Source organism: Meriones unguiculatus, chromosome 14 (assembly GCF_030254825.1).
Source record: "Meriones unguiculatus strain TT.TT164.6M chromosome 14, Bangor_MerUng_6.1, whole genome shotgun sequence".
Classification (NCBI taxonomy): Eukaryota; Metazoa; Chordata; class Mammalia; order Rodentia; family Muridae; genus Meriones; species Meriones unguiculatus.
Window position 1 is genome coordinate 64,913,059 of NC_083361.1, and position 24,602 is coordinate 64,937,660.

Sequence of the window (24,602 nt, forward strand, 5' to 3'; positions counted from 1 at the left end):
ATCAAATCTTCAAGTAGAAAAGAAAAAGCTTCTCCAACTAAGTTGATAATTTGTCTTGTAATTGCCCCCTGCAATTTGGAGGAGCACATGTTTCTTGTAATTAACAGGCATTTATTTTTAGGGATGTCATTTGAGCAGCAAGCAGAACAATGTCTCCATTTCTTTCATTCTGAATTCTAGGAGGCCACTGGAATCCTAAAGCTTAGCAGTGCTCATTCCCACAGGTGAATAGGTCTCTAATTTGTCATTTACCTCAGCTTTCAGAGTCTGTAAGGATCAGGAAGAAAAAAAAAATAACAGCTTTTATCTCTAACTGAATCCAGCATTTAAGGAGCTCCTGTCACCAAGCAGCCTTCTGGCTTTATTGAGAAATCTGTTGCTAAGACACAAGCTTAATTTGTTTGCACACTTTTCATAAGAATGGTGCATGTTTATTCACACAGAAAAACTGAGATGTAAGAGATAAAGGTTGGTGGAAAGTTCATGATGGTAGATGGTTAGACCTTAAGCAGTTATTTTGTTGGCTCCTTTAGAAAAGGGGTTTTTCAAGGTATGATCTTGGGACCAGGACCCTCAACCTCACATGGGAGCTTGTTAAAAAGACAGATTTCTTAGCCTGCCTCAGACTTACTTGAATCACAGAATTGCTGGAGAATGGCTCTGGAGAATTGCTGGAGAATGCCTTGGCCAACTCCTCCATGTTTTTTTCAGATGCATGTTAATATATGAAACCCATTTTCATGTAATATAGGCTAGAGCATCATCCATATCTCATCCATCCGTGGGATGTAAAAACTGAGACTATTCTTCCCCTGATGAAAACCCTAGTCTCTGTTAGGGCAGATGGTTTGAGAGAGGATGCTTATTTCTTTAAGGCGCCTCCTATCTCCTTCATGTACCTCCCTAATCTGATAACTCAGATCAAAAATGAATGTAATATTAGAAAGTAAGCCCACACTGTGACCAAGAACGAAATAGTTTATAAATAAAAAGAATCACAAGGGGTTGCTAACAAATCATACGTAACCCAGGAATTTCAGGCAGGAATGGCGTCTTAGGGGTGTTTTACTAATAAGGACAGGCCATAGTAGTAGATTTGGCCTGACATCATTGGTAAAAATGGACAATCTAGAGCTGATTCATTAACTTGAGCAACTGGTTATGACTTTACAACTTAATTTAGTGGTTCTCAACCTTTCTACTGCTGCAAACCTTCAATACCCTCATGTGGTGGTGACCCCCAACCATAAAATTATCTTGTTGCTACTTCGTAACTGTAATTTGCTATTGTTGTGGATCATAATGTAAATTCTGATATGTGACCAATTGAGAACCACTGGCTTACTCAGTTATGTGACTGAAACCTTTACTCAATAGTCACCCACATTTAGTCAGCCTGAGATGCTTGTTCCTCCTTAGCACACAGAGAACTGAAAGTTTAGGAGATGGGGCCTGTACCACATTTATCTTGTGATGTGTGTGCCCTCCACCTGTCTATAAGAAGAAACATTCACCATGCACTGGCAATGAACCAGTGAAGGAGGCTTCTTCATCCTTGAAAAGTCACTGACATCTTCCTCACAGAAGACCAGGTCCATAGCAGAGGCCACTGTTGATGTTGGTCTTTCATTTGGATGGGATATGGAATCCCAAAGTAGAACAAAAAGCAGCTTTAGCCATTACCTGCAACATAGGTGTAGAAGCCATCACAACATATTTTCCACATCTAAATTAATGTAGATGCTTCATATTTCCTTTGTCTGGGGTTTGTATCCTATACACGTTTTACAGTTTTCCTTTTTCCTTCTTCTTCTTCTTCTTCTTCTTCTTCTTCTTCTTCTTCTTCTTCTTCTTCTTCTTCTTCTTCTTCTTCTTCTTTTTCGGACAGGTTCTCATACAGCCTGCTCTAACCTCAAACTCTACGTGGTGGAGAAATAGCTCTGAACTAATGATTCTCTTGGCTCTACCTACCAAATGCCAAGACTATATGTGTGTGTCACCACATCCGGGCATACTTTAGCTTTTAATGTATGATTATTTTTTGTTTAAAATGGATGTTTTTACAGACAATACAGCCAAACATGCCTGTTTATCTAATCCAACATTGTCTTTTAGTAAACATTAAACGATTCACATAATTTATCTGTTTGAATTGAAATCTACCATTATGCTCATATTTTATGTTTGTGTCGTTTGTCAGTAGAGGTTTCAATGTTGTTTGATATATCAAGGACTCTTAAGAGTACAATTTGTATCTTTGATTTTTATTTATGCACCTTTAAATAATTCACTGTTCACCCCATTGTTCATAGCATCCATCTTAATGAATCAGAATCTACATTCAGCTAATATGTTGCTTCACGTACACTCTGACAACCGTATGAAATGATATTGGCAATTTGTTTTTCTCATATTTTATGACATTTTGCTGGTCCATTTACTTTCACATCCGCTGCAGCTATTCTCCACATTGCTAGTCTGTGCATGAGAATGCCATTTACATGTTACAGAAATTAAAAGCAGAAAAAGATTGTCACTACCATTACGTGTTTTTCTTTTCTCCAGTGTTTTTTGTTTTTGGGTTTTTTTTGTTTTGTTTTTTTTTTTTTTTAGGAAAACATATTTTATTTTTTTTTTCAATGCAGTTTATTCAGGAACCTTGAACAATCCTCGGATCCTGGGGAAAGCCAGCCCACAGCTTAAATAGCCTCTGGGCAGCCAATCCCAGCGTGCCACGTGGGCAATGCAGATAGGTCCACATACATGGAAGCAAGCCAGATCCTCAGCCTTAGCCAAATGTGGAATTGTTCGTGACAGAGAGCACTCACCATCGGGAAGGTGGAAGGCAGAAACCAGCTCCATCTTTAAGGCATAGCATTCCGCAGCTCTCTACAGTTCCCCCTTTTTGTTTTAGACGCATCAGGCAAGAGTAGAGGTCTGATCTCTGATATTAGAAATAAATTGGGACTTTGTACTGATGTTCATTTAGGTGTCAATTTAGGTGTCATCCACCCAAAGAGCATCAGACCCGACCGATACCTTTTTCTCAGAGGCAGGACCTGGGGCATCAACCCGCATGCAATCAGACATGCTCTTCTCTGGGTCCAAAGCAGCTGACCCTGAGTGCAGTGCTTAGCCTCACATCCTGAGCATAACATTTTGGCTTTTTATGGTAGCCAACCATGCTTGGGGAGACTGTCCTGCTTCAATGGCTGTAAAGGCCTGAATGGTCATGGCTGCATTACGCTGTTGTGAGACTCTAATCTTGCATATATACCACAGGCAAACCAAGGTGACCAACACCAGAAGGCCTATCAAAGCAGATGCTAAGCCTGACGGGCAACTGTTGGGCAGAGTGAATAGAATTTTATGTAAGAACTGGGAAATAGTAAGAGCTGGAGAGGACAGAGTCTCCACAAGGAGAGCAACAGAACAAGAAAATTTTACATTGGCTGATAGAAGCTGTACTTTTGGAGACCACAGTTATTTGGGACTCTAAATACTAGCTGCTTGGCCTCTCAGAGGCCAGATTTTTATATTCTTCAATGACCTGTGGGGGCAACCAGGTTAATGGGAAAATAAATACCCCTTACAGAAGGGTGAAGAAGCATGGGGAGAAATAATTAGACTAGGATGTTAACAAATTCAAAACATTGGTGCTCTCCTGGCTGCAAGACCTTCAGGATGTAATCTTCCCAGTGGCACTGTGGGCTGTTATGGAAAACCACCTGTTCTGTGCATACTATTCATCCCTTGTAATCTAAGGGTTTTATGGGAATCTTATTTCTGCACTCAGCCAAGAGAGAAGAATCTCCTTCATTTTTATTCTATTTTCTCCATTTTCTTTTGGGAAAAAGAGTTTGTATGCAATCCAGAAAGTATAATGAGCTCTAGACTACATGTCTGATTCTCCTAGAGGGTAGAATTCTTGGTTCATTTTCCTTTTTTAAAATTTGTTTACTTATTTATTTAATCACTTTACAGGCTGATCCCACAGCTCACTCCTTCTTCTCCTCCCAGTCCCACCCTCATATCCTCCTCTCCTCCACTTTCCTCAGGGAAGGAGAGACCCCCAAGGGATCCAAAAGCAGACAACAGAGTCGGAGACAGCCCTTTCTCAGATTTTTAGGGGGCTCACATGACGACCAAGCTGCACATTTACTATATACGTGCAGGGGGTCTAGGTCCTCCTCATACATGCTCTTTAGTTGGTGGTTTAGTCTCTCTGAGTTATCATGGACCCAAGTTAATTCATTGTATAGGTATTCTTGAGGTGTCCTTGACCCCACTGGCTCCCTCAATCCTTTCTCCCATTCTTCCGCCTATTCCCTGGACTTTGCCTATAATTTGACTGTTGGTCTCTCCATCTGTTTCCATCAGCTGCTGGATGAAGCCTCTCAGAAAACAGTTATTCTAGGATCCTGTCTACAAGCAAAGCAGAGTATCAGTAATTGTGATACTCTCAAGTTGGGCCAGTCATTCGTTTGCCATTCTCTCAATCTATCCATCTTAAACCCTATATTCTTGTAGGCAAGACAAATTATGTGTCAAATGTTTTATGGATGGTTTGGGGTCTCCCTCCCTCCACTGAAAATCCCACCTGGCTACAGGAGGTGGCAACTTCAGGCCCCATTTCCCCTGCTGCTAGGAGTCTCAGTTTGGGTCACCCCATAGACTGCTGGGAACCTTCCCTGTCCCAGAAATGCACCCCCACACTGATTTCCCTTCTCTAATCCCCCCTCCTGCTTTCCCCAATGGGATCCCTTTACCCTACCCACCCCCTTTCTCACAAAGTTCCCTCTATCTATCTACTTCAAATGTCTATTTTATTTCATCTTCTGGGTGAGATTCAAGCATCTTCCTCAGTTCCTTCTTGGCTTCTCTGGGCATGAGGATTATACCCAATGGGTATGTGTATAATGGTTATCTTATACTTTATGGCTAATACCTATTTATAAGTGAGTACATATCATGCATGTGTCCTCACTCAGAATGATATTTTCTATTTTCATCCATTTGCCTGCAAATTACATGATGCCATTGTTTTGTTTTAATTTTTATTAATTACAGTTTATTCACTTTGTATCCCAGCTGTAGCCCTTCCATACCCTCCCAACCCCACACTCCCTCCCTCTTCTTCTTCAATGCCCCTCCTCATCCAATGATAGGGGAGGTCCTCCTCCCCTTCCATCTGACCCTAGTCTATCAGGTCTCATCAGGACTGGCTTCATTGTCTTCCTCTGTGGTCTGGTAAGGCTGCTCCCCCTCAGGTGGAGGTGATCAAAGAGCCAGCCCATGAGTTCATGTCAGAGACAGTCCCTGTTCCTATTACTGGGGAACCCTCTTGGACACTGAGCTGCCTACATCTGTGCAGGGGTTCTAGGTTATCTCCATGCATGGACCTTGTTTGGAGTATCAGTCTCACAAAAACCCCTGTGTTTTTAATAGCTGAGTAGTATTCCTTTGTGTAAATGTACCACATTTTCCTTATCTAGATTTTACTTGAGAGACATCTAGGTTGTTTTCAGTTTCTGACTATGATGAATAAAGCTGCTATGAACATAGCTGAGAAAGTGTTCTTGTGGTATGATGAAAAATCTTTTGGGTATATGCCTAGGAGTGGTATAGGTGGGTGTTGAGGTAGATGTATTTCCAATTTTTTGAGAAATCTTTAGATTGATTTCCATTGTGATTATACAAGCTTGCACTCCCACCAACAATACGGGACTGTTCCTCTTGCTTCACATCCTCTCTAGCATGTGCTGTCATTTGAGTTTGATCCTAGACATTCTGGTGGGTGGAAGATGGAATCTCAGGGTCCTTTTGATTTGCATTTCCCTGATGACTCAGGAGGTTGAACATTTCTTTAAGTGCTTCTTAGCCATTAGATATTCCCCTGTTAAGAATTCTCTGTTTAGCTCTGTACCCCATTTTTAATTGAGTTATTTGGTTTGTTGGTGTTTAATTTCTTGAGTTCTTTATATATTTTGGCTATTAGCCCTCTGTTGGATGTAGGGTTCATTAAGGTCTTTTCCGATTATGTAGGCTGTTGTTTCGTCCTATTGACAGCATACTTCATCTTCCTTAAGGAAGGTACTTTGTATACTTTGCATTTAATATGGTGGGAAGCATTTAGTTTTGACTCAAGTAAAAATTATTGTAGCACTTAACTCTAGGTGGCTTAAACAAAAGGTATATATTAAAGTTAATGATTCTGAGTAAGAATGCCAACTGGATATTTCATCAAGTCTGATGAGGGTGGCCAGGACTGACACTAGGGCAGTAAATCCAAGGACAAATGGATTATAAGTCTTAGCTTGTCCCTTAACAAGAAGTTAAGTTCATATTCAGAAGGTAAAGAAATACATCAACCCTTTGACAGCAATGGAACACAGTAACTTGTGAAAGTCTTTTTGTGTGCAGATCAGGAGAATTTGGGGTCATCTTTTTATTTTTTTTCACAATTTATTCCTTATATATCCCGATTGAAGACCCCTCCCTCAGCTTCCCCCAGTTCCTCCCTTTCTTCCTCCCTCCCTCCCTCCCTCTTCTCCTCATCCCTTGATCCTAGTCCACTGAAAGGGGAAGTTCTCCACTATTGCCCCCTCCAATAGCTTGTTAAATCTCATCAGGACTGCCTGGATCTTCTTGCTCTGTGGTCTGGCAAGGCTGTATCACCAGGAGGAAGTGATCACAGAGCAGGCATCTGAATTCATGACAGAGGCAGCTCCTGCTCCCCTCCCCTTAGTCAGGGACCCACATGGAGACCTAGCTCCCTATGTGCTACATCTAAGCAGAGGGTATAGGTCCCCTGCATGCATATTCCTTGGTTGGTGCATCAGTCTCTGAAGTACCCCCCTTGGGTCAGATTTTTTAACTTTGTTGGTCTCCTTGTGGGGCTCCTGTCTCCTTCCCCCACCAGAAGCAGAAAGACACGCATGGTATATACTCACTTATAAGTGGACTTTAACCATATAATATAGGACAACCATACTTAAATCTATGGACCTACAGAAGCTAAATAAAAAGCAGGACCCTAGAGAGGATGTTTAAATCTCATTCAGAGTGGCAAACAGGATAGACGCCAGAAATGGTGGCAGATCGGCAACAGGATGGGAGCCTACGACAGATGGTCCACCGAAAGGCTCCACCCAACAGGTGATAGAAGCAGAGGTTGAGACTCACAGCCAAACTTTGGGCAGAGTGCAGGGAGTCTTACGGAAGAAGGGGATGGGGACAGAAGTCCATTCTTTAATCAATATGAACAGAGAGATATTTGCTTTTATTTTTTTTCCTTTCAGAAAAGCTTCAATAAGTTCAATAAGAGTATAGCTTTCTTACACTTTTCCATTTGCTGCAAACTAGCATGTGACAAACCAGGGCTTCTCCCTCAGTGGAAATCCTAGAATGAATTTATATAGTATAGCCTCATAGATCATCTGTAGCAGGACATAAAAAAATAAACTGGGTTTTGAAAACCATTGAGTTTTAACGTCATTCTTCTTCACATTAGGACCTGGAAAAGGATCACATTATATTTATATATTTGATATAGCCCCTTAAAATAGGTCTTTTCTGTTCAGTTTTCAACTTTCAAATTTTTCGTTTGTATTCTTTATGACTGCTGTTGTTTGTGTTTTCATTCTGGTCTTTGATTCCGTGTCCTCCCAGTCACAAAAAACTTTACAAAAAAGTGAATCATGACATGCATTTCTTTCTACACATTCTGTTCCCTTCTACCCTGAGAGCTGTTTCCACACAGCTGTGCCAGAGTCACCATGAATCCCACATTACTGAGCAAACAGCATCTCTCTGAAAATTTTGACATTTCAAACATGTAAGAGACCAGTGCACTAGCCTGGACTTATTCTCTCTCTCTCTCTCTCTCTCTTTCTCTCTCTCTCTCTCTCTCTCTCTCTCTCTCTCTCTCTCTCTCTCTCTCTTTTCTTGTTGCTTATTGTAGGTCTTCTGTGATTTCCATGGACACTCCCAAAAGAAGAATGTATTCCTTTACGGTTGCAGCATGAAGGAAACTTTATGGCAGGCAGGCTGCACTGTGGGTGGCTCTGCCCTCCTGGAAGATGTCAGCTACAGGGTAAGTCACTCTAAGGTGCAGTATGGTATAACGTGACCATGACTTTACTGTGAGAATGTATTACTACTCATATTTGTTTTTAGACACATGCCTTACCACTGACCTCTACCTTTAGTTCCCAGTCATCTTTTCTCTTAAAAAAAAAATAACCCTCTTGATTATTATGCCCATACAATTATAATATAAAAAGAGTAGAGGTTTCTGTATCCTTTCTACATTTGTGCTGAATAATGTCACACTATTTGGTAACTTTAATTCTTGTCTTCTCTGTAGCACAGGGAATTGGTGACAAGAATCCTTATTTTAATGTCTAGCTTTATAATTATTAACTGTACGAATTATCCTTCTGCTACATATAAAATAAAGATAGTATAAATTCTGTTTCTTTCACAAAGATTATGGGAGGAATATAATAATATTGAATGCAAAAGACCCTTAGGCAAACATGAACGGATGAACACGAAACCCTTAAGCAAATATGAAAGGCCTTCATCAACTCACATCTCTCTGCATGAACATTTCTTGAAAACCAGATTACATTCCCACCAGCAGTGGAGGAGGGTTCCCCTTTCTCCACAACCTCTCCAGCATGTGTTGTCACTTGAGATTTTCATCTTGGCCATTCTGATGGGTGCAAGGTGAATTCTCAGGGTTGTTTTGATTTGTATTTCCCTAATGGCTAATGAGGTTGAGCATTTCTTTAAGTGTTTCTCTGCCATTCGATATTCCTCTGTGGAGAATTCTCTGTTTAGCTCTGTTCCCCATTTTTTAATTGGATTACTTGGTTTGCTGCTTTTCAGCTTCTTTAGTTCTTTGTATATACTGGATATTAGACAGCTGTCAGATAAAGAGTTAGTGAAGATTCTTTCCCAATCTGTAGGCAGTCATTTTGTTTTGATGACGGTGTCCTTTGCTTTACAGAAGCTTTTCAGTTTCATGAGGTCCCATTTATTGATTGTTGCTCTTAGAGCCTGTGCTGTTGGTGTTCTGTTCAGGAAGTTGTCTCCTGTGCCAATGAGTTCTAGGCTGTTCCCCACTTTTTCTTCTAACAGATTTAGAGTATCTGGTTTTATGTTGAGGTCTTTGATCTACTTGGACTTTAGTTTTGTGCAGGGTGATAAATATGGATCTATTTTCATTTTTCTGCATGTAGACATCCAGTTGGACCAGCACCATTTGTTGAAGATGCTGTCTTTTTTCCATTGAATGGTTTTGGCTTCTTTGTCAAAAATCGAGTATTCATAGGTGTGTGGCTTTATTTCTGGGTCTTCTATTTGGTTCCATTGATCTTCCTTTCTGTTTTTATGCCAATACCATGCAGTTTTTATTACTATTGCTCTGTAGTACAGCTTGAGATCGGGGGATGGAGATACCTCCAGATGATCTGTTGTTGTACAGGATTGTTTCGGAGATTCTGGGTTTTTGTTTCTCCATATGAAGCTGAGAATCTTTTTTTCAAGGTCTGTAAAGAATTGAGTTGGTATTATGATGGGAATTGCATTGAACCTGTAGATTGCTTTTGGCAGGATGGCCATTTTCACAATGTTAATCCTACCAATCCATGAGCACACCCAAAATTTGCTCAAGTACACAAAAGGGATACTTGCTCAACCATGTTTATAGCAGTTTTATTCATAATAGCCAGAACCTGGAAACAACCCAGATGTCCATCAACGGAGGAATGGATACAGAAATTGTGGTATTTTTACACAATGGAATACTACTCAGCAATCAAAAAGGAGGAAATCATGAAATTTGCAGGCAAATGGTGGGATCTAGAAAAGATCATTCTGAGTGAAATATCCCAGAAGGAGAAAGACAAACACGGTACATACTGGCTTATATAGACCTATAAGATATGATAAACATAATGAAATCTATACACCTAAAAAAGTTAATGAAGAGAGCAGACATGGGGTAAGATGATCAATCCTCATTTAGAAAGACAGATGGGATGTGCATTGAACGTATGACAGGAGTCTACTGCAGAAGGCATCTAAAAGACTCTACCTAGCAGTATTTTCAAAGCAGATACTAAGACTCATAACCAAACCTTCGTCAGAGTACAGGGACTCATATGAAAGAAGGGGAGTTAGTATGATGGGGAAAGGATAGGAGCTCCACAAGGACCAAATATATCTGGGCACAGGGACTTTTCTGAAACTGACATTCAACCAAGGACCATGTATGGATATAACCTAGAACCTCTTCTCGGATGTAGCCTCTGGTAGCTCAGTAACCAATTGGTTTCCCATAATAAGGGGAACAAGGACTATGTCTAACAGGAACTCAATGGCTGGCTCTTTGACCTCCCCACTACCCTAAGGGAGGATCAGTCCTGTTAGGCCACAGAGGAGGACTTTGCAGCCAGTCCTGAAGAAATCTGATAAAACAGGGTCAGATGAATGGGGAGGAGGTCCCTCCCCTATCAGTGGACTTGGAAAGGGGCACGGTGGAGATGAGGGAGGGAGGGAGGGAGTGGGAGGGAATGAGGCAACGGGATACAGCTGGGAAACAGAGTTAATAAAATGTAACTGATAAGAAAAAAAATAAAATTTAAAAAAAGAAAAACAACAACAACAACAAAAAACCAAACAAACAAACAAAAAAAGAAAACCAGAACAGTTATCTTCTGAACTTAACTTTATATTATGTAGGCTCTGGTAATATGGACTGCTGCATATTCACACTATGACAAAGAGGAAGTTATGGAGAATAAAAAGGAGGAGCTAGTGCATGTCAGGATAATATAATTGCTTATAGGGCATCAAGAAGAATTAGAATTTTCAAGGTTGTCCAAATGGAAAATAAAGACTAGCCTTTCCATCAAATTTATGAAGAAAAAAAAAAAAAGGAAGATTATGAGGATTCCAAGATCTTGAAAATCATTTACTATTCTGAGCATTATAATTTACTGCATGCAAAGCAGGTTCATCTTTAGGGCCAATGGTGTTATTAAAAGAGAAATAAAGGTCCACTCAATTAAGCAGAATTAGTGGTTTATGGGCTTAATCTTAGTACTAGAAGGCTGAAGTTGAAGGATACTGAGTTGTAGGTCAGCTTGGGCTACATGCCAAGGTACAATCTCAAACAAAACAATACAAAACAAGAGAAAATAAACACAAAACAAAACAAAAAACCCAAACAACCAACCAAACAAAAACCAAATGAACAAAATGAACACCTTATCAAACAGAAATAAATAAATATTCAACAAATTAAGTTCATCTGGAAATATTGTGTGTATGTGTCTGTGTGTGTGTTAACCAGGATCATTGCTGTACTTCTGATGATCAGTTTTCCTAAAGTACTGACAGCAGAATAAAAATCAAATCGTCAGAAATCTATTAGTTTTTTTTTTTTTTTTTTTTTTGAAAGTCACACTGAACTACTTTATTTGGGGTGATTTACAAACAAACAAGCAGCAAAAAAAACCTCCCCCAAAACAAACTAAACAAAACAACAAAAACCAACAGAACAAAGACAAAGCCAGGCTTATTAGTATTAAGGCTTAACTCTGTTTACAGTGACAAACCACCAGAAGTCTAACTGCATAATATTACTTAGGAACCTAGTACATGAGGACATTTACTGGGAAGCTCATGACATGCTGTAAAGGATGATCTTTTATACATGATGCAGGTGGATATAAAATACATCATTCAATCTTACTTAAAAGTCAGGATTTTATCATGTCTTTACTTAGAAAAGGCAACAATATTCATGGGCGATTCTCTATAAGGAAAAGTGAGAAGAAACAGGGTCTATGGTCTCTTCTGCACAAAAAGGTCATAAAACTGAGCAGAGGCTGGGCATCACAGCTGTATTAATTGCTCCTCCATTGCTATGATAAAGTACCTCAACCAAAGTAACTCTGGGGACATGGAGCTCTCTTAGCTCGAAGTATGAGGTACAGTATGTCATGACAAGTCAAGGTAGCAGAAATTTAAAGGTAGCTGGTCACATCACATCCATAGTCAGGAAGCAGAGAAAAACAATACCTATGCTTAGCTCATTTTATTTTTGCATGGTCTAGAATCCTAGCCAGGGAATGGTGCCTCTCATAGTGGATCAGTCTCCCTCCCTCGATTAATTCATTCCCTACAAGAATGGAGGAATGCTCCAAAGCCCATATTCCTGCTGATTCTGCATCTCATCAGGTTGACATTGAGATTAACCATTTAAACGACCAATTAATTACAGAGTAGGTTCTTATCCTCTGTATTTCAGTTTTATTGTGTGATTATGTTATCTATGTTACATAATATTATAAACTAATGGAACAGGTATTTTGAACTCAGTTTGTGTCAAGTAAGGCAAAAGGCATAATAAGGGAGTGATATACAAACCCCAATTTCTGCCTCTAAGAACAAGCTGAGTAGTATTTGATAGCAATGCCATTAAAATATTAGCCCATCTCTGCACAGACATTCATCTCTGGGATTCATTATTTTAGGTTGGACAGTTGCCTGAGACTCACTTTTCTCCCTTGTAAAATGATAAAGTCAGAGTTTGTAAGAAATTTATAAAATTGAGTTTGTTGGTACTCTGGAGTTCTTCAAAGTTTATTCATGGGTTGTTAAGCCATTAAGGGGAAAAATGAATAATGTTTTGCTACTTTCCTCACTTACAGGCTTGCTTTTCAGTTTCTGATTAATATGTATCTCTTTCCACTGTTTATATTTTAAATCTAAGGCTCAGTGATTGATAAGTAATGAATTTGATTGTGTGATGTATAGGGTAAAATGTTTTGCATGTGTGTAAATGGATTTTTTCAGAACTGAAGGAGCTCATCTATTTTGTCATGAGGAGATGGAGACCTTGGAGAGACTTTCTTTGAAAGACATGTTTATAGTCCTCTCACTTGCCAGGAGTCATAGCCTTGAGAGTGTATTTACATATCAAACAGAACAACTCAATCAGAGGGACTTTGTCCTTTAATATCAGGGTCAAACTGATGTGATAGACACATTTTACACTCATTCAAAATATTTATTCAACTTTATTAATCAACCATAGTGGGACTTCCAGTTCCATTACTAAAACAGGTCAGTGAATATATTCCTTAAAACAAAATTACAAAAAAGGACAAAAATTAACAAAATATGTGATTTTAAGACTCTGGAAAATGACCAAATTCAGATAGAGAAATAACAAATCTTGAAAACCGCTGAAGTTTTCTGAGGAACACACCAAATCTGACTTTCTTAATGGGGTTTCTTTAACCATTTACAAATTTGCTTATCAATATATACAGTTTAGAGCTAGGAATGGTAGGGAACATGCTTCGTCTCAGTACATCTGGGAACATCACAGTCAGAGTATATTTAAACAATTAGAGAAAGCTATGTTCAAAAATTACTGTAAAACATGATGACAATGACTTTGCATATAGACAATTTGGTAGAGAACTGGAAACAAAAAGTAAATGAAATGAGAAAGGAAGAATTAGGGAATAATTTTTTTTTCTCCTGTTGGTTTGCCTAGTTCAACCTCAACACGCAGATGTCGGCCCTGTCTTATTGTATCATGATTTGTCCTGTTTGGCTGTAGTCTCTAGGGACCTTGCCCTTTCCTGAAGAGGAAGCAAAGGGGAAGTAGATCTGGTGTAGAAGAGGTGTGTGGGGAAACTTAGGAGGACTAGAGGCATGGGCAAACTAGTTGGGATATATTGAATGAAAGAAGATTCTTCTTTCAATAAAAGTACTATAACCAAAGCAAAAAATTACAGTGCTAGGATTATCATCAGATTTGAGATTAATAAACCTCAAATTCATAAACTTGATGACATGTTCAACATTATTCATTTCAAAGGACAAAGAAAAGTAAACAAGAAAGGTAAGCAAACTTTGAAATGTGAAGAACAGCTTCAAACTTAGCAATTTAAATGTAAGGAAAGACCTAAAAGAAAGGAATTATCATGATAAGTATATGAAGAATTAAAGGTAAATGACAAAGGAAATATTTTTAAGGAACAGAAGACTGAAAACATAATAACACAAAATAAACAGCAAAAGAACAGTTGTAAATCTGAAAACATAAGTGATGACACTAAACATGAATGGACAAAATATGTCATTCAAAATACAGGGCTTTAACACTCAATTAAAAATTCTCAATTACATGCTGTTTGTGAGAGATTAAATACTTTCAGAAGGATTAAAGTGAAAGTTGGGATAGATATACCAGGTAAGAAGTCTCTATACTAGGGATCAGTGATTATATTGAGATAAGAAAACATAGATATCGGTGGCCAAAATATTTTAACAAGAAAGTAATACTGTTCTCAAAAGAATATCAGAGTACATGGTAATGATGCATCACAAAAAGAGATGTTAGTATTCAGAGATGTTAAAATTTGATGCTGAAGCTTCGATAGTTCACTACTATTCTCTCAGGAAATGATACACATACTAAACTGTTTTTTAGAAAATGTGTGATGTGAGCACACATACATGACATCTGCCCTCAAAGAATGCACACAGTCTTTTTTAAATTTTTATCTTTTAATATTAATTATAGGTTATTTACTTTGTATCCCAGCTATAGCCCCCTCCCTCATTCCCTCTCAATCCCACCCTCCCTCCCTCATCTCCTCCCTGTCCTTTTCCAAGTCTTAATGCACACCAAGAACTTCCCATGATAGGAACTTGGTGGCTGAAAAATCAGTCTTAGGACATTATTTTTAAGACAAGGAAGCAAGCAAGCAAACACACAAAACCAGTAAAATCATGGCTGTATCTACTTGCAGCAGCAGAGTTATATTACAAATTAAGTTTGCAAGGAACATGATGTTTCTGAATGTTTGCACTTTAAACAACTTCTTTAATTTGTGGCTAAAAGAAGAAATATGAAGAGAAATTAGAAAATATATTGACCTGATTAACAGTCAAAACCTAATACACCAAAAATTTTGGCATATAGTTATACTGTATTAGAAATGTAGATCTGAAAATAGTCATCTGAGCCTGCATATTTGAACTGAGTAGAAAAGAGAGCAAACATTGGACTGGAATGATGGCTCAGTGGTTAAGAACATATATTGCTAATGCAGAGGACCCAGTTCAATTCCTAGGCCCTATGCCAGGCAGCTCACAGCTACCTGTAATTTTAACTTAGCTCCAGATTATTCCTCAGCCAGAATTACAAGGAAAAGAAAGAAAATGAAAATTACCAGTTAGGAACAAAAAAGGAAGCTTCTCTACAGAACGTGAAAATTGCAAGAGTGTTTGTTTCTTTGTTTGTTTGTTTTTGTTTTTATAACTACAAGTCAAATGGATAAACTATTTGCAGGACATAAACTATGAAATTTGGCTCGAAGAGACAGAAAATCTAACTGCATTTTAAGAAATAAATTGAATTAGAAATTATAAAGCATCGCCCCAAAAAATACTTAGACCCAAATAATTTTGTTGGTGAATTTGAGCCCAATGTCAAGAAATAGACAATATTCAGTATAAAAAGGAAATAATCACTCAGAAAATACAGGAGGAATGCTTTCTAACCCTTTATGAAGCTTGAATTACCCTGATAATAAAGCTATGAAAAAGATATCACAAGGAGAGATAGTGACAGCTTAATTATAATTGGAAATACCTATGCAAAACTATTTTCCAAAATAGCAAGTCAATCTAGCAACATGTAAAACATTCCTCATTGTGACAAAGGGGGGCTTTAGCTCACAGAGCCAAAATTGAATATTTGGAATACTATTATAATAATAAATAATAAAATAATAATCATAGTAATAAAATACTATTATATTTCTTTCAGTTAAACAAATGCCAAAGACTACAACATCTCACCGTACCCTGAAAAAAGCATTTGACAAAAACAATCATAAAAAATCAAATCTCATAATTGATAATTAAAAGGGGAAATAAAATAACTAAACTAAAATAACCTAAAAAAGGCATCAGTGACGTGGCTCAGCTAGTTCATGAAGGTGCTTCTAAAATGAAAGACTTGAGACTCACATTTTAGAAAAAACCAACTGTGGCATTGTCCTCCGACTTCACTGGGCGCTGTGGCACCCCTTTTATGCACAAAAATGTAAAGAAAATGTTTTATGTGTGATAAGTAGTATCATATTTAAAGGTAAAAGTGTGACTATTCCATATATCATATTTAAAGGGAAAAGCAGGAATGTTTGCTCTCGACACTTCTGTTCAAACAGTGTAAGATATTCAAACAAGCACAACACAAGCAGAGTTCTAAAGACAATCATTTGGGAAAGAAGCAAAACTTTTATGAACTGGTGGTGTGGTATTTTCTATGTATAAAATTCTAGGGAATCCTCAGCCATGAACTATTGAAACCAATAGGCAAGTTCAGCAATGGAACAAGATCTTCAATCAATACAAAAAGTTGGTGTAGATAGATAGGTAGCTCTATATAGGCCAGAAATAATCCTGGAATAAATTCCATTTGCAATAATATAAAATATTAATAAATATTATTAAATATATAAACTATATAAACTATTACATTTATATAAATATATAAAATATTATTAAATATATAAACTAATTATAAAATAATTAGTACTAGATTTAATAGAGAAAAGTTATTATGTTAAAACTGCTAAAACAGTGATAGGAATCAAAGAGTTCCAGATAAATTGAAGTTGTACCAAATTAATGTATTGAAAGATCCAATATTTTTGAAATGGAATTTTCTCCACACTTTCTATAGATTCAACACAATTTCTATCTCAGCAGGCTTTCATATTGATATTGACAAGCCAATCTTAAATACAAGAGAGCTAGAATAGCTGAAGCAATTTTGAGGGAGAATAATCTTAGTGGATTATTTTTATGATTTCAAAATTTAAGTGAAACCTAGAGAGTTCAAGAAAATGTCATTTTGACATGCTGACCAAAGCTTTCCACTTATGACTGATTTTTGCCTAAGAAAAATTTACATGACATTAAGTATATTATGTACATTGGCATATAAAATATGTATGGAAAGCAAACACTGAAAATAATTTATAAAGAAGTTTATTTTAAAATAATTCATCGGCATACGCATAATTTTTGTTAATTGTGATTATAAAAATTTATATCAAAATAGATGTGCTTGTATTTTTCCAGTTTTACTTTTTTATTTTTGTGATTATAATACAGTTACATCATTTTTTTCCTTTTCTTTCCCACTTCCAAGCCCTTTCATATACTCCTCCTTGTCTTCTTTCAAGTCAATGGCCTCTTTTTTTCATTAACTGTTATTGCAAGCATATATGTTTATACATATATATTCCTAAATCTAGCCTGTTTAGTTTGGCCATTTGTTATTCAATAGCCAATTGTCTGGGGAAAAACATTTTCTCATTCTCGGAATTTTTTTATCTATCTGTAGTTATTTGTGTGGGGTTGAGGCCCTGGATTGTCCCCCCCATCCACTTTGGCATTATTTTGATGTCATCCTTACTCAGTTTGTGTTTGGCAGACATATTGGTGAATCTTCACAGGTGAGCTTTTGACTTTATTAGGAGACACAGTCTCACAGATAACTCTCTCACCCTCTGGCTCTTGCAATCTTCCTACCTCATTTTTCTGCAATGCTTTGTGTGCCTTAGGCTTCACAGCTGCATTCCGATTTGGTCCTGTTCTCTGCCTGTCGCAAAGAGAGGTGCCATTGATGAAGGATGAGGGCTACACTTATCTGTTGGTTTAAGGACAAATATTTAGATTGCAGTTGTGGCTCTCCTGATTTATTAAAGTGATGCTTGTAGGTTTCTCATCCAAGATGTATAATTTCGTTAGCTTTGGGTAGTTGACTAGGTCTCCAGAACCAGGCCTAATTTCTCTCTTATTGAGCAGCTTTTAAGTCCAATTAGGGAACTGTTAGATACTGCTGAGTGGATGTCTTGCACTTTTAGGGCAATCACGCCCTTAGGGTAGGCTTATAGGCACCATAGCTGAATAGGACTTGCTTTTTTTCTTTTGGAAGTCTACATGGCACTTTTCTGGTTCCATGAAAGCTAGTCCTGAGGGAGGAGGTATTCAGGTCAGTTCCATCTCAGGGGTCTCTAGACCCCGTGTCTAAACTGTATGTTATTTTCAGAAATAGGAACATACTCTTCACCCCTGGCGGGGGCGGTGGGGGGGACACAAAAAGGGCAACCTATAATGTTTTAGGATTCTCTTGGCAACCATGACTGACAGCTCAAAAGAGGGCTTCTCATGCCTGATGTTAGGATTTTGTTAGATGGGTGTTTGGGGCTTAGGGAGACCATTGTCAGCCCAGATGAGAAAATTCGCTCAAACTGTATATATACAGACATATGTGTATTATAGTTTGAGGGAGATAGTTAATAGTATAATTCTTTAAGAAAATTTCAGCCATTCCTATGGTTGTTTTACCCTCCTTTCTCCTTGTTAAGTATTCATCTCCCTTGTTTTCTCTAATTAGAAGGCCTCCTTTCGCATTTTCCTGAGCAGATTGCTTGCACCCTGCTATTTTCCTGTCTATTGATCCCATACTCTCATTATCCTGGTAATGGTCCCTTTATACTTTTCTGGTTTTTCAGTTACTCCAGGATTTGAAGATTTGGAGCTAGGAGCCTCTGATGAGAGAGAAAATGTAAAATTTGTCTTTTGGGGTTTGGGTTACCTTCCTCAGCATTATCTTTCTAGTCCCATTTTTTTTTTTTTTCAATGCAGTTTATTCAGGAACCTTGAACAATCCTCGGACCCTGGGGAAAGCCAGCCCACAGCTTAAATAGCCTCTGGGTAGCCAACCCAGGCGTGCCACGTGGGCAATGCAGATAGGTCCACATACATGGAAGCAAGCCCATTCTTTAATGTGCAAAGTTCATGATCTTATATTTATTTATAGCTGAATAGTATTTCACAGTGTATTTGTACCACATTTTCATCATCCATTCATCAGTTATAGAACATTTTGGTTGTTTTCGTTTCCTATCTCTTCTGAGTAGAAAAGCAATGAACATGACAGGGCAAGGATCTATGGAATAAGATTTGAGTCCTTTGGGCATATGCCAAGGAGTGTCCTAGCTGGGGCATATGATAGATTTATTTTTAATACTTTGAGAATTCTCTCCTGCAGTCCTACCTACAGGGAATAAAAGTGTCTTTTTTTTTTTTCACATTGCCTCCAAAGTTTGTTGTTGAATTTTGCTACTCTGACAGAAAGAAGATAACTCTCAAAGTTATTTTAATTTAAATTTTCCTAAATGCCAGGAATGAGAATTTTTTTGAGATTTAAGGTTTTTTTTGTAATTTTTTCTTTTTTTATTGTTATTATATTTATTACAGTTTATTCAGTTTGTATCCCAGCTTTGGGCCCCTCCCTCGTCTCTTCCCAAAACCATCTTCCCACTCTCTTCTCTCCCTATGCCCCTCCCCTAGCCCACTGATAGGGGAGATCTTTCTCCTCTTCTATTTGACCCTAGCCTATTAGGTCTCCTCAGGACTGGTTGCATTGTCTTCTATAGACTGGCAAGTCCGCACCCCCCTCTCAGGGGGAGGTGATCAGAGAGCCTGCCACTGAGTTCAAGCCAGAGACAGTCCCTGCTCCCCTTAGGAGGAAACCCACTGAGACTGAGTCTATGGACTACATCTGAGCAGGGGTTTTAGGTCCTCTCCATGCATTGCCCTTGGCTAAGGTATAATTTTTGGGATATTTTATAGCAATATTTTTTCCCTTATTTAGGGACTCTCTGTTCAGACCCCAGGCCCATGTTTTAAAGTTTGTCACTTTTTATTTTTTTGTGTTTTGAGTTCTTTATATATTCAAGTTATTAATCTTCTGTCAGATGTTTATCTGGCAATGATTACCCCCCCACTCTGTGGACTTGCCTCTTCACTGTTGACTGTTTTCCTAGCTGCATAGAAGCTTTTCCAGTTCTTATGAAATTTCTCTGAATTGTTGGTCTTAATTTTGGGTCAAAGAATATCCTACTCAAGATTGTGTTGGCACTGCCTACGATTTTATCTTGAAATTTCAGTGTTAAGTCCATTTGATGTATAATGTCATTTTTGATATTTCTCTTTATCTTTTTTGTGTAGATGGCTTGTCTGTTGGAGAAAGTAGAGTGTCTAAATTATTCACTGCTAACAGATTGATGATAATCTATGTTTTTAAATCTAGTAGAACATTTTTAATGAAATGCACCAGTTTGGTGATACGTGTTTAGGAAAGTAATGTCTGTTTTGGCTAAGTGTCACTTGATTTTTAACAAAGTATCTGTCTTTCTTTATCTCTTCTGATTAATTTTGATTTAAGGTTTGCTTTATCAGATATTGGGATAGTGATGGCTACTTACTTTCAAGTCTCACCTGGTTGGATTTCTTTTGTCCATCCTTTTAATCTAAGGTGTGGCCTAATATGGATTTCTTGTAGGTAAATAAAATTTATTTCTTGATTCATTCAGTCATACTGTTTTTGATAGGAGAATTGAAGCCACTAATCTTTAAATTCATTATTAAAATGTGTGTTTAAATTGCAGTCATGTGTTGTTGATTTTCAAAGGTGATGTCTGTGTTCTCAGTGGTACTTAGTGTTTTAATGATGATGGCTTTATATTTCTTTCTATTGTCTCTCTACCAAGCTCATTCCTCTTTTTAGCCTAAAATATTACTTTCTATATTTTCTTCAGGTTTTGTAAAACCTTTCAGGTTGGTAAAAAAAAAAATTAGGATTCTTATTTCATGGAAAGTTTTTTCATCTCCTTAAATTACGGTAGCTGTTATTGCCCATTTTATTGGGCTAGACTGGCTGCCACAGTCTTTAAGAACTTAGAGTGCGTTGCTCCAGGTGCTTTTATCTTTCAAAGTTTTCACTGAGAAGTCAGTTGTTATTTTGGTAAGTCCTCTTTTATGTGTGACTTGTGCTTTTTCTTTTGTAGCTTTCAATATCCTTTCTTTGTTATTTATACATTACTATCTTACATACAATATGCTGTGGTGATTTTCTTCTCTGATGTTGTCTATTTTGGAGCTCTATATGCATTGTGTATCTATGTTAGTGTATCTCCCTTAGTTTTCTTCTATGATTTTGTTGACTCTCTGTCCTATCCCATTGACTTAGAATTTTTATTCTACATCTATACCTAATTTCAAATCTTGGTTTTTCATGGTATCCCATGTGTATGTATTTCTCCTGAGTTTCTTCAAAACATTTTTATATTCCTTGTATAATGATGTAGATCTTATATTTTATCTTCAAGTCCCAATATTATATCTTCTGCTTGATTCATTCTATTTATAAGGCTTCCTTTGAGTTTTCTAGTTGAGTTATTGGTTTTTTTTTTTTCAATGCCATCTTCACTTAAGCTTAAGTCTTCTTCAATATTCCTATCTTCTTACTGAATATCATTCTCAAGTCCTGGATTGTCTTCATCATAACCGTCAGCCATATATTCGTGTTTTCTTTGCTATCACTCAGCTGTTTATTCTTTTCAAATTCTTTCCCGTTAATGTAATTGAATTGTTGTGTGTGTGTTCTTTAAACTCCTTGTTTTCTTGATGAAGTTGTTCTTTTAAATTCTGTGTTCTGTACTTCATCGAGGTGATTATTACTGGTAAACATTTCACAGGACTGGTAGCTTTAGGAAGAAGACACTGACTGGTTCATTCTTACTTGTAGTGGTTTGAATAAGAATGGCCCCTATAGGCTCATATATTTGAATGCTTAGTCACCAGGGAATGGAACTGTTTGAGAAGAATTAGGAGGTGTGGACTTATTGAAGTGGGTGTGGTCTTGTTAAAGGAGGTATGTTACTAGAGCTGTGGTTTGAGGTTTAAAAAGCCCACACCAATGCCTATCTATCTTTCTTTCTTTCTTTCTTTCTTTCTTTCTTTCTTTCTTTCTTTCTTTCTTTCTTTCTTTCTATCTGACTGTCTCTGTCTCTGTCTTTCTCTGCCTGCTGCCTGCTGATCAGGATGGAAAGCTCTCAGCTATTGCTCCAGTACCATGTCTGTCTGCTTCCTACAAGAAAATAATGGAATAATCTTCTGAAACATAAAATAAGAGTTGCCTTTGTCATTGTATCTCTTCACAGCAAGAAAACAACATTTAACACATGTTATTTGTGGTTTTGAAATGAGATCTCAGCATGTGGTCTTATTTTGTTAGTTCTGCATCTGATATGAACAGAGCAGATTGGGGACAAAGAAAGAATGTGTGAGCAGGGAGGTTTAGAGGTAATGTGTCAGGGATAAAGTCAGGCAAACAGAAAGGTCTGTGATGATGTACAGGATGTGCCTCCTCTTTCAAGGCTGGAATATGGGGGTAGATCTGGTTTTGAATGCACCATGGGAGGGGCCTCTGAATTGGGAAATAAGTTGTTAGGGTACTGACATAATCTTTGAGATTGGTTGTGACATACAAAGAGGTGGCCAGAGTAGTCAGGACACTGGATTTGGGGCTTACTAGATCTGGCAGATTGGGCAGAAGGCAATAGGAAGCTCACCACAGTAGATTCTGGAGAAGGAAGTGAGATATTTGATTGGTAAGGAGGTTGGATGCACCACAGAAAGGACCTATCGGTCGTATGTAATAGGGAGAATTTGAGTTAGACGCTGGAGAAGGATGTGGGAAATCCTTCTGAGTAGAGAGGTTGAATTTAGTGTTATTTATGAATTATTGGAAATTCTGGCCTAATCCCAAGTAATAATTCACTTTATGCATTTTAATGAAACTTAAGCCAGCAAGTCATACAGCAATTTTTACAATTAATTTTTTTAATTTAATTTTTTTTCACAATTTATTCATTATACATCCCAATTGAAGGCCCCTCCCTCAACTCCCCCAAGTTCCACCCTCCTTCCTTTTCCCCCATTCCCTTCCCCTAGTCCACCGAAGGGGGGAGTTTCTACTATTGCCCTCTGCCCATAGCTTGTTAAGTTTTATTAGGACTGCCTGGATCCTCTTCCTCTGTGGCCTGGTAAGGCTGCATCATTAGGAGCAAGTGATCAAAGAGCAGTAAACTGAGTTCATGCTAAAGGCAGCCCCTGTTCCCCTCCCTCAGAGATCCACATTGGAAATTGAGCTGCCAATCGTTCACATCTGAGCAGGGGTTTAGGTTCTCTCCATGCATGTTCCTGGGTTGGTGTATTAGTATCTACAAGAACCCCTGTGCTCAGATCTTTAAGTTTTGTTGGTCTCTTATGGGACTCCTGTTCCCTCCATGTCCCTCTATTCCCATTCCAGCTTCTGTAAAGCAAAGGACACTCTCCTCAGAACAAAACAACAGCCTACAGACTAAGAAAGGATCTTCACCAACCCTATATCTGACAAAGGGCTTAATATCCAGAATACATAAAGAACTAAAGAAGTTAAAAAGCAACAAATCAAGTAATCCAATTAAAAATGGGGTCCAGAGGTAACCAGAGAATACTCTGTGGAAGAATATAGAATGGCAGAGAAACACTTAAAGAAATGTTCAACATCCTTAGTCATCAGGGAGATGCAAATCAAAACAACCCTGAAATTTTACCTTACACCCATTAGAATGGCTAAGATCAAAAACTCAAGTGACAATACATGCTGGAGAGGCTGTTTTGAAAGGGGAACCCTCCTCCATTGCTGGGGGGAATGTAAACTTGAACAACCACTTTGGAAATCAATTTCTCAGACAAATTAGGAATAGCATTTCCTCAAGATCCAGCTAGACCACTCCTAGGCATATATTCAAAATACAGAACAAGGACATTTGTTCAACCATGTTTGTAACAGCTTTATTCATAATAGCCAGAACAATCCAGATGTCCCTCAACTGAGGAATGGATACAGAAATTGTGGTACATTCACACAATGGCATACTACTCAGCAATTAAAAACAGGGAAATAATGAAATTTGCAGGCAAATGGTGGGATCTAGAAAAGATCATCCTGAGTGAGGTATCCCAGAAACAGAAAGACACACATGGTATATACTCACTATAAGTGGATACAAGACATATAATATAAGATAAACCTACAAAACTCTGAACATCTAAAGAAGGTGAGCTAGAAGGAGGACACTGGGTAAGATGATCAGTCTTTATTCAGAAAGGCAAATGGGACGGATTTTGGAAGAAGAAAACAGGAAATAAGACAGGATCCTTCACGAAGGGCCTCTGACAGACTCTAACCAGCATTGTATAAAATCAGATAATGAGACTCATAAGCAAACTTTGGGCAGAGTACGGGGAAATTTTAGGAAAGGAGATAGTAAAACCTTGAGAGGACAGGAGCTCCACAAGCATGGCAGCAGAACCAAAATATCTGGGCACAGGCATCTTTTCTGAGACTAATACTCTAACCAAGGACCATGTATGGATATAACCCAGAACCTCTGCTCAGTTGTGGCCCATGGCAACTCAGTATCCAAGTGTGTGTCCTTGTAAGAGGAACAGGGAATGTCTCTGACATGAACTCAGTGGCTGTCTCTTTGTCCACCTCCCTGATGAGGGAGCAGCCTTGCCAGGCCACAGAAGAGAACAATGCAGCCAGTTCTGATGAGACCAGATAAGCTAGGGTCAGGTAAAATTGGAGG

General features: G+C 38.0%; 1 protein-coding gene across 7 annotated transcripts in view; it reads left to right on the top strand.

The window, feature by feature from the left end:
* Window positions 1–24,602, top strand: part of Agbl1 (AGBL carboxypeptidase 1) — an 887,605-nt gene that overhangs the window by 407,217 nt on the left and 455,786 nt on the right. For 6 of the 7 annotated variants that reach the window (XM_060367383.1, XM_060367384.1, XM_060367380.1 and 3 more), the window contains exon 19: window positions 7,964–8,095. The exons of the other annotated variant lie outside the window; for it this stretch is intronic. In XM_060367383.1, the coding sequence (XP_060223366.1) occupies window positions 7,964–8,095 (132 nt within the window). The remainder of the gene's footprint in view (window positions 1–7,963; window positions 8,096–24,602) is intronic. 7 annotated transcript variants of the gene reach the window in all.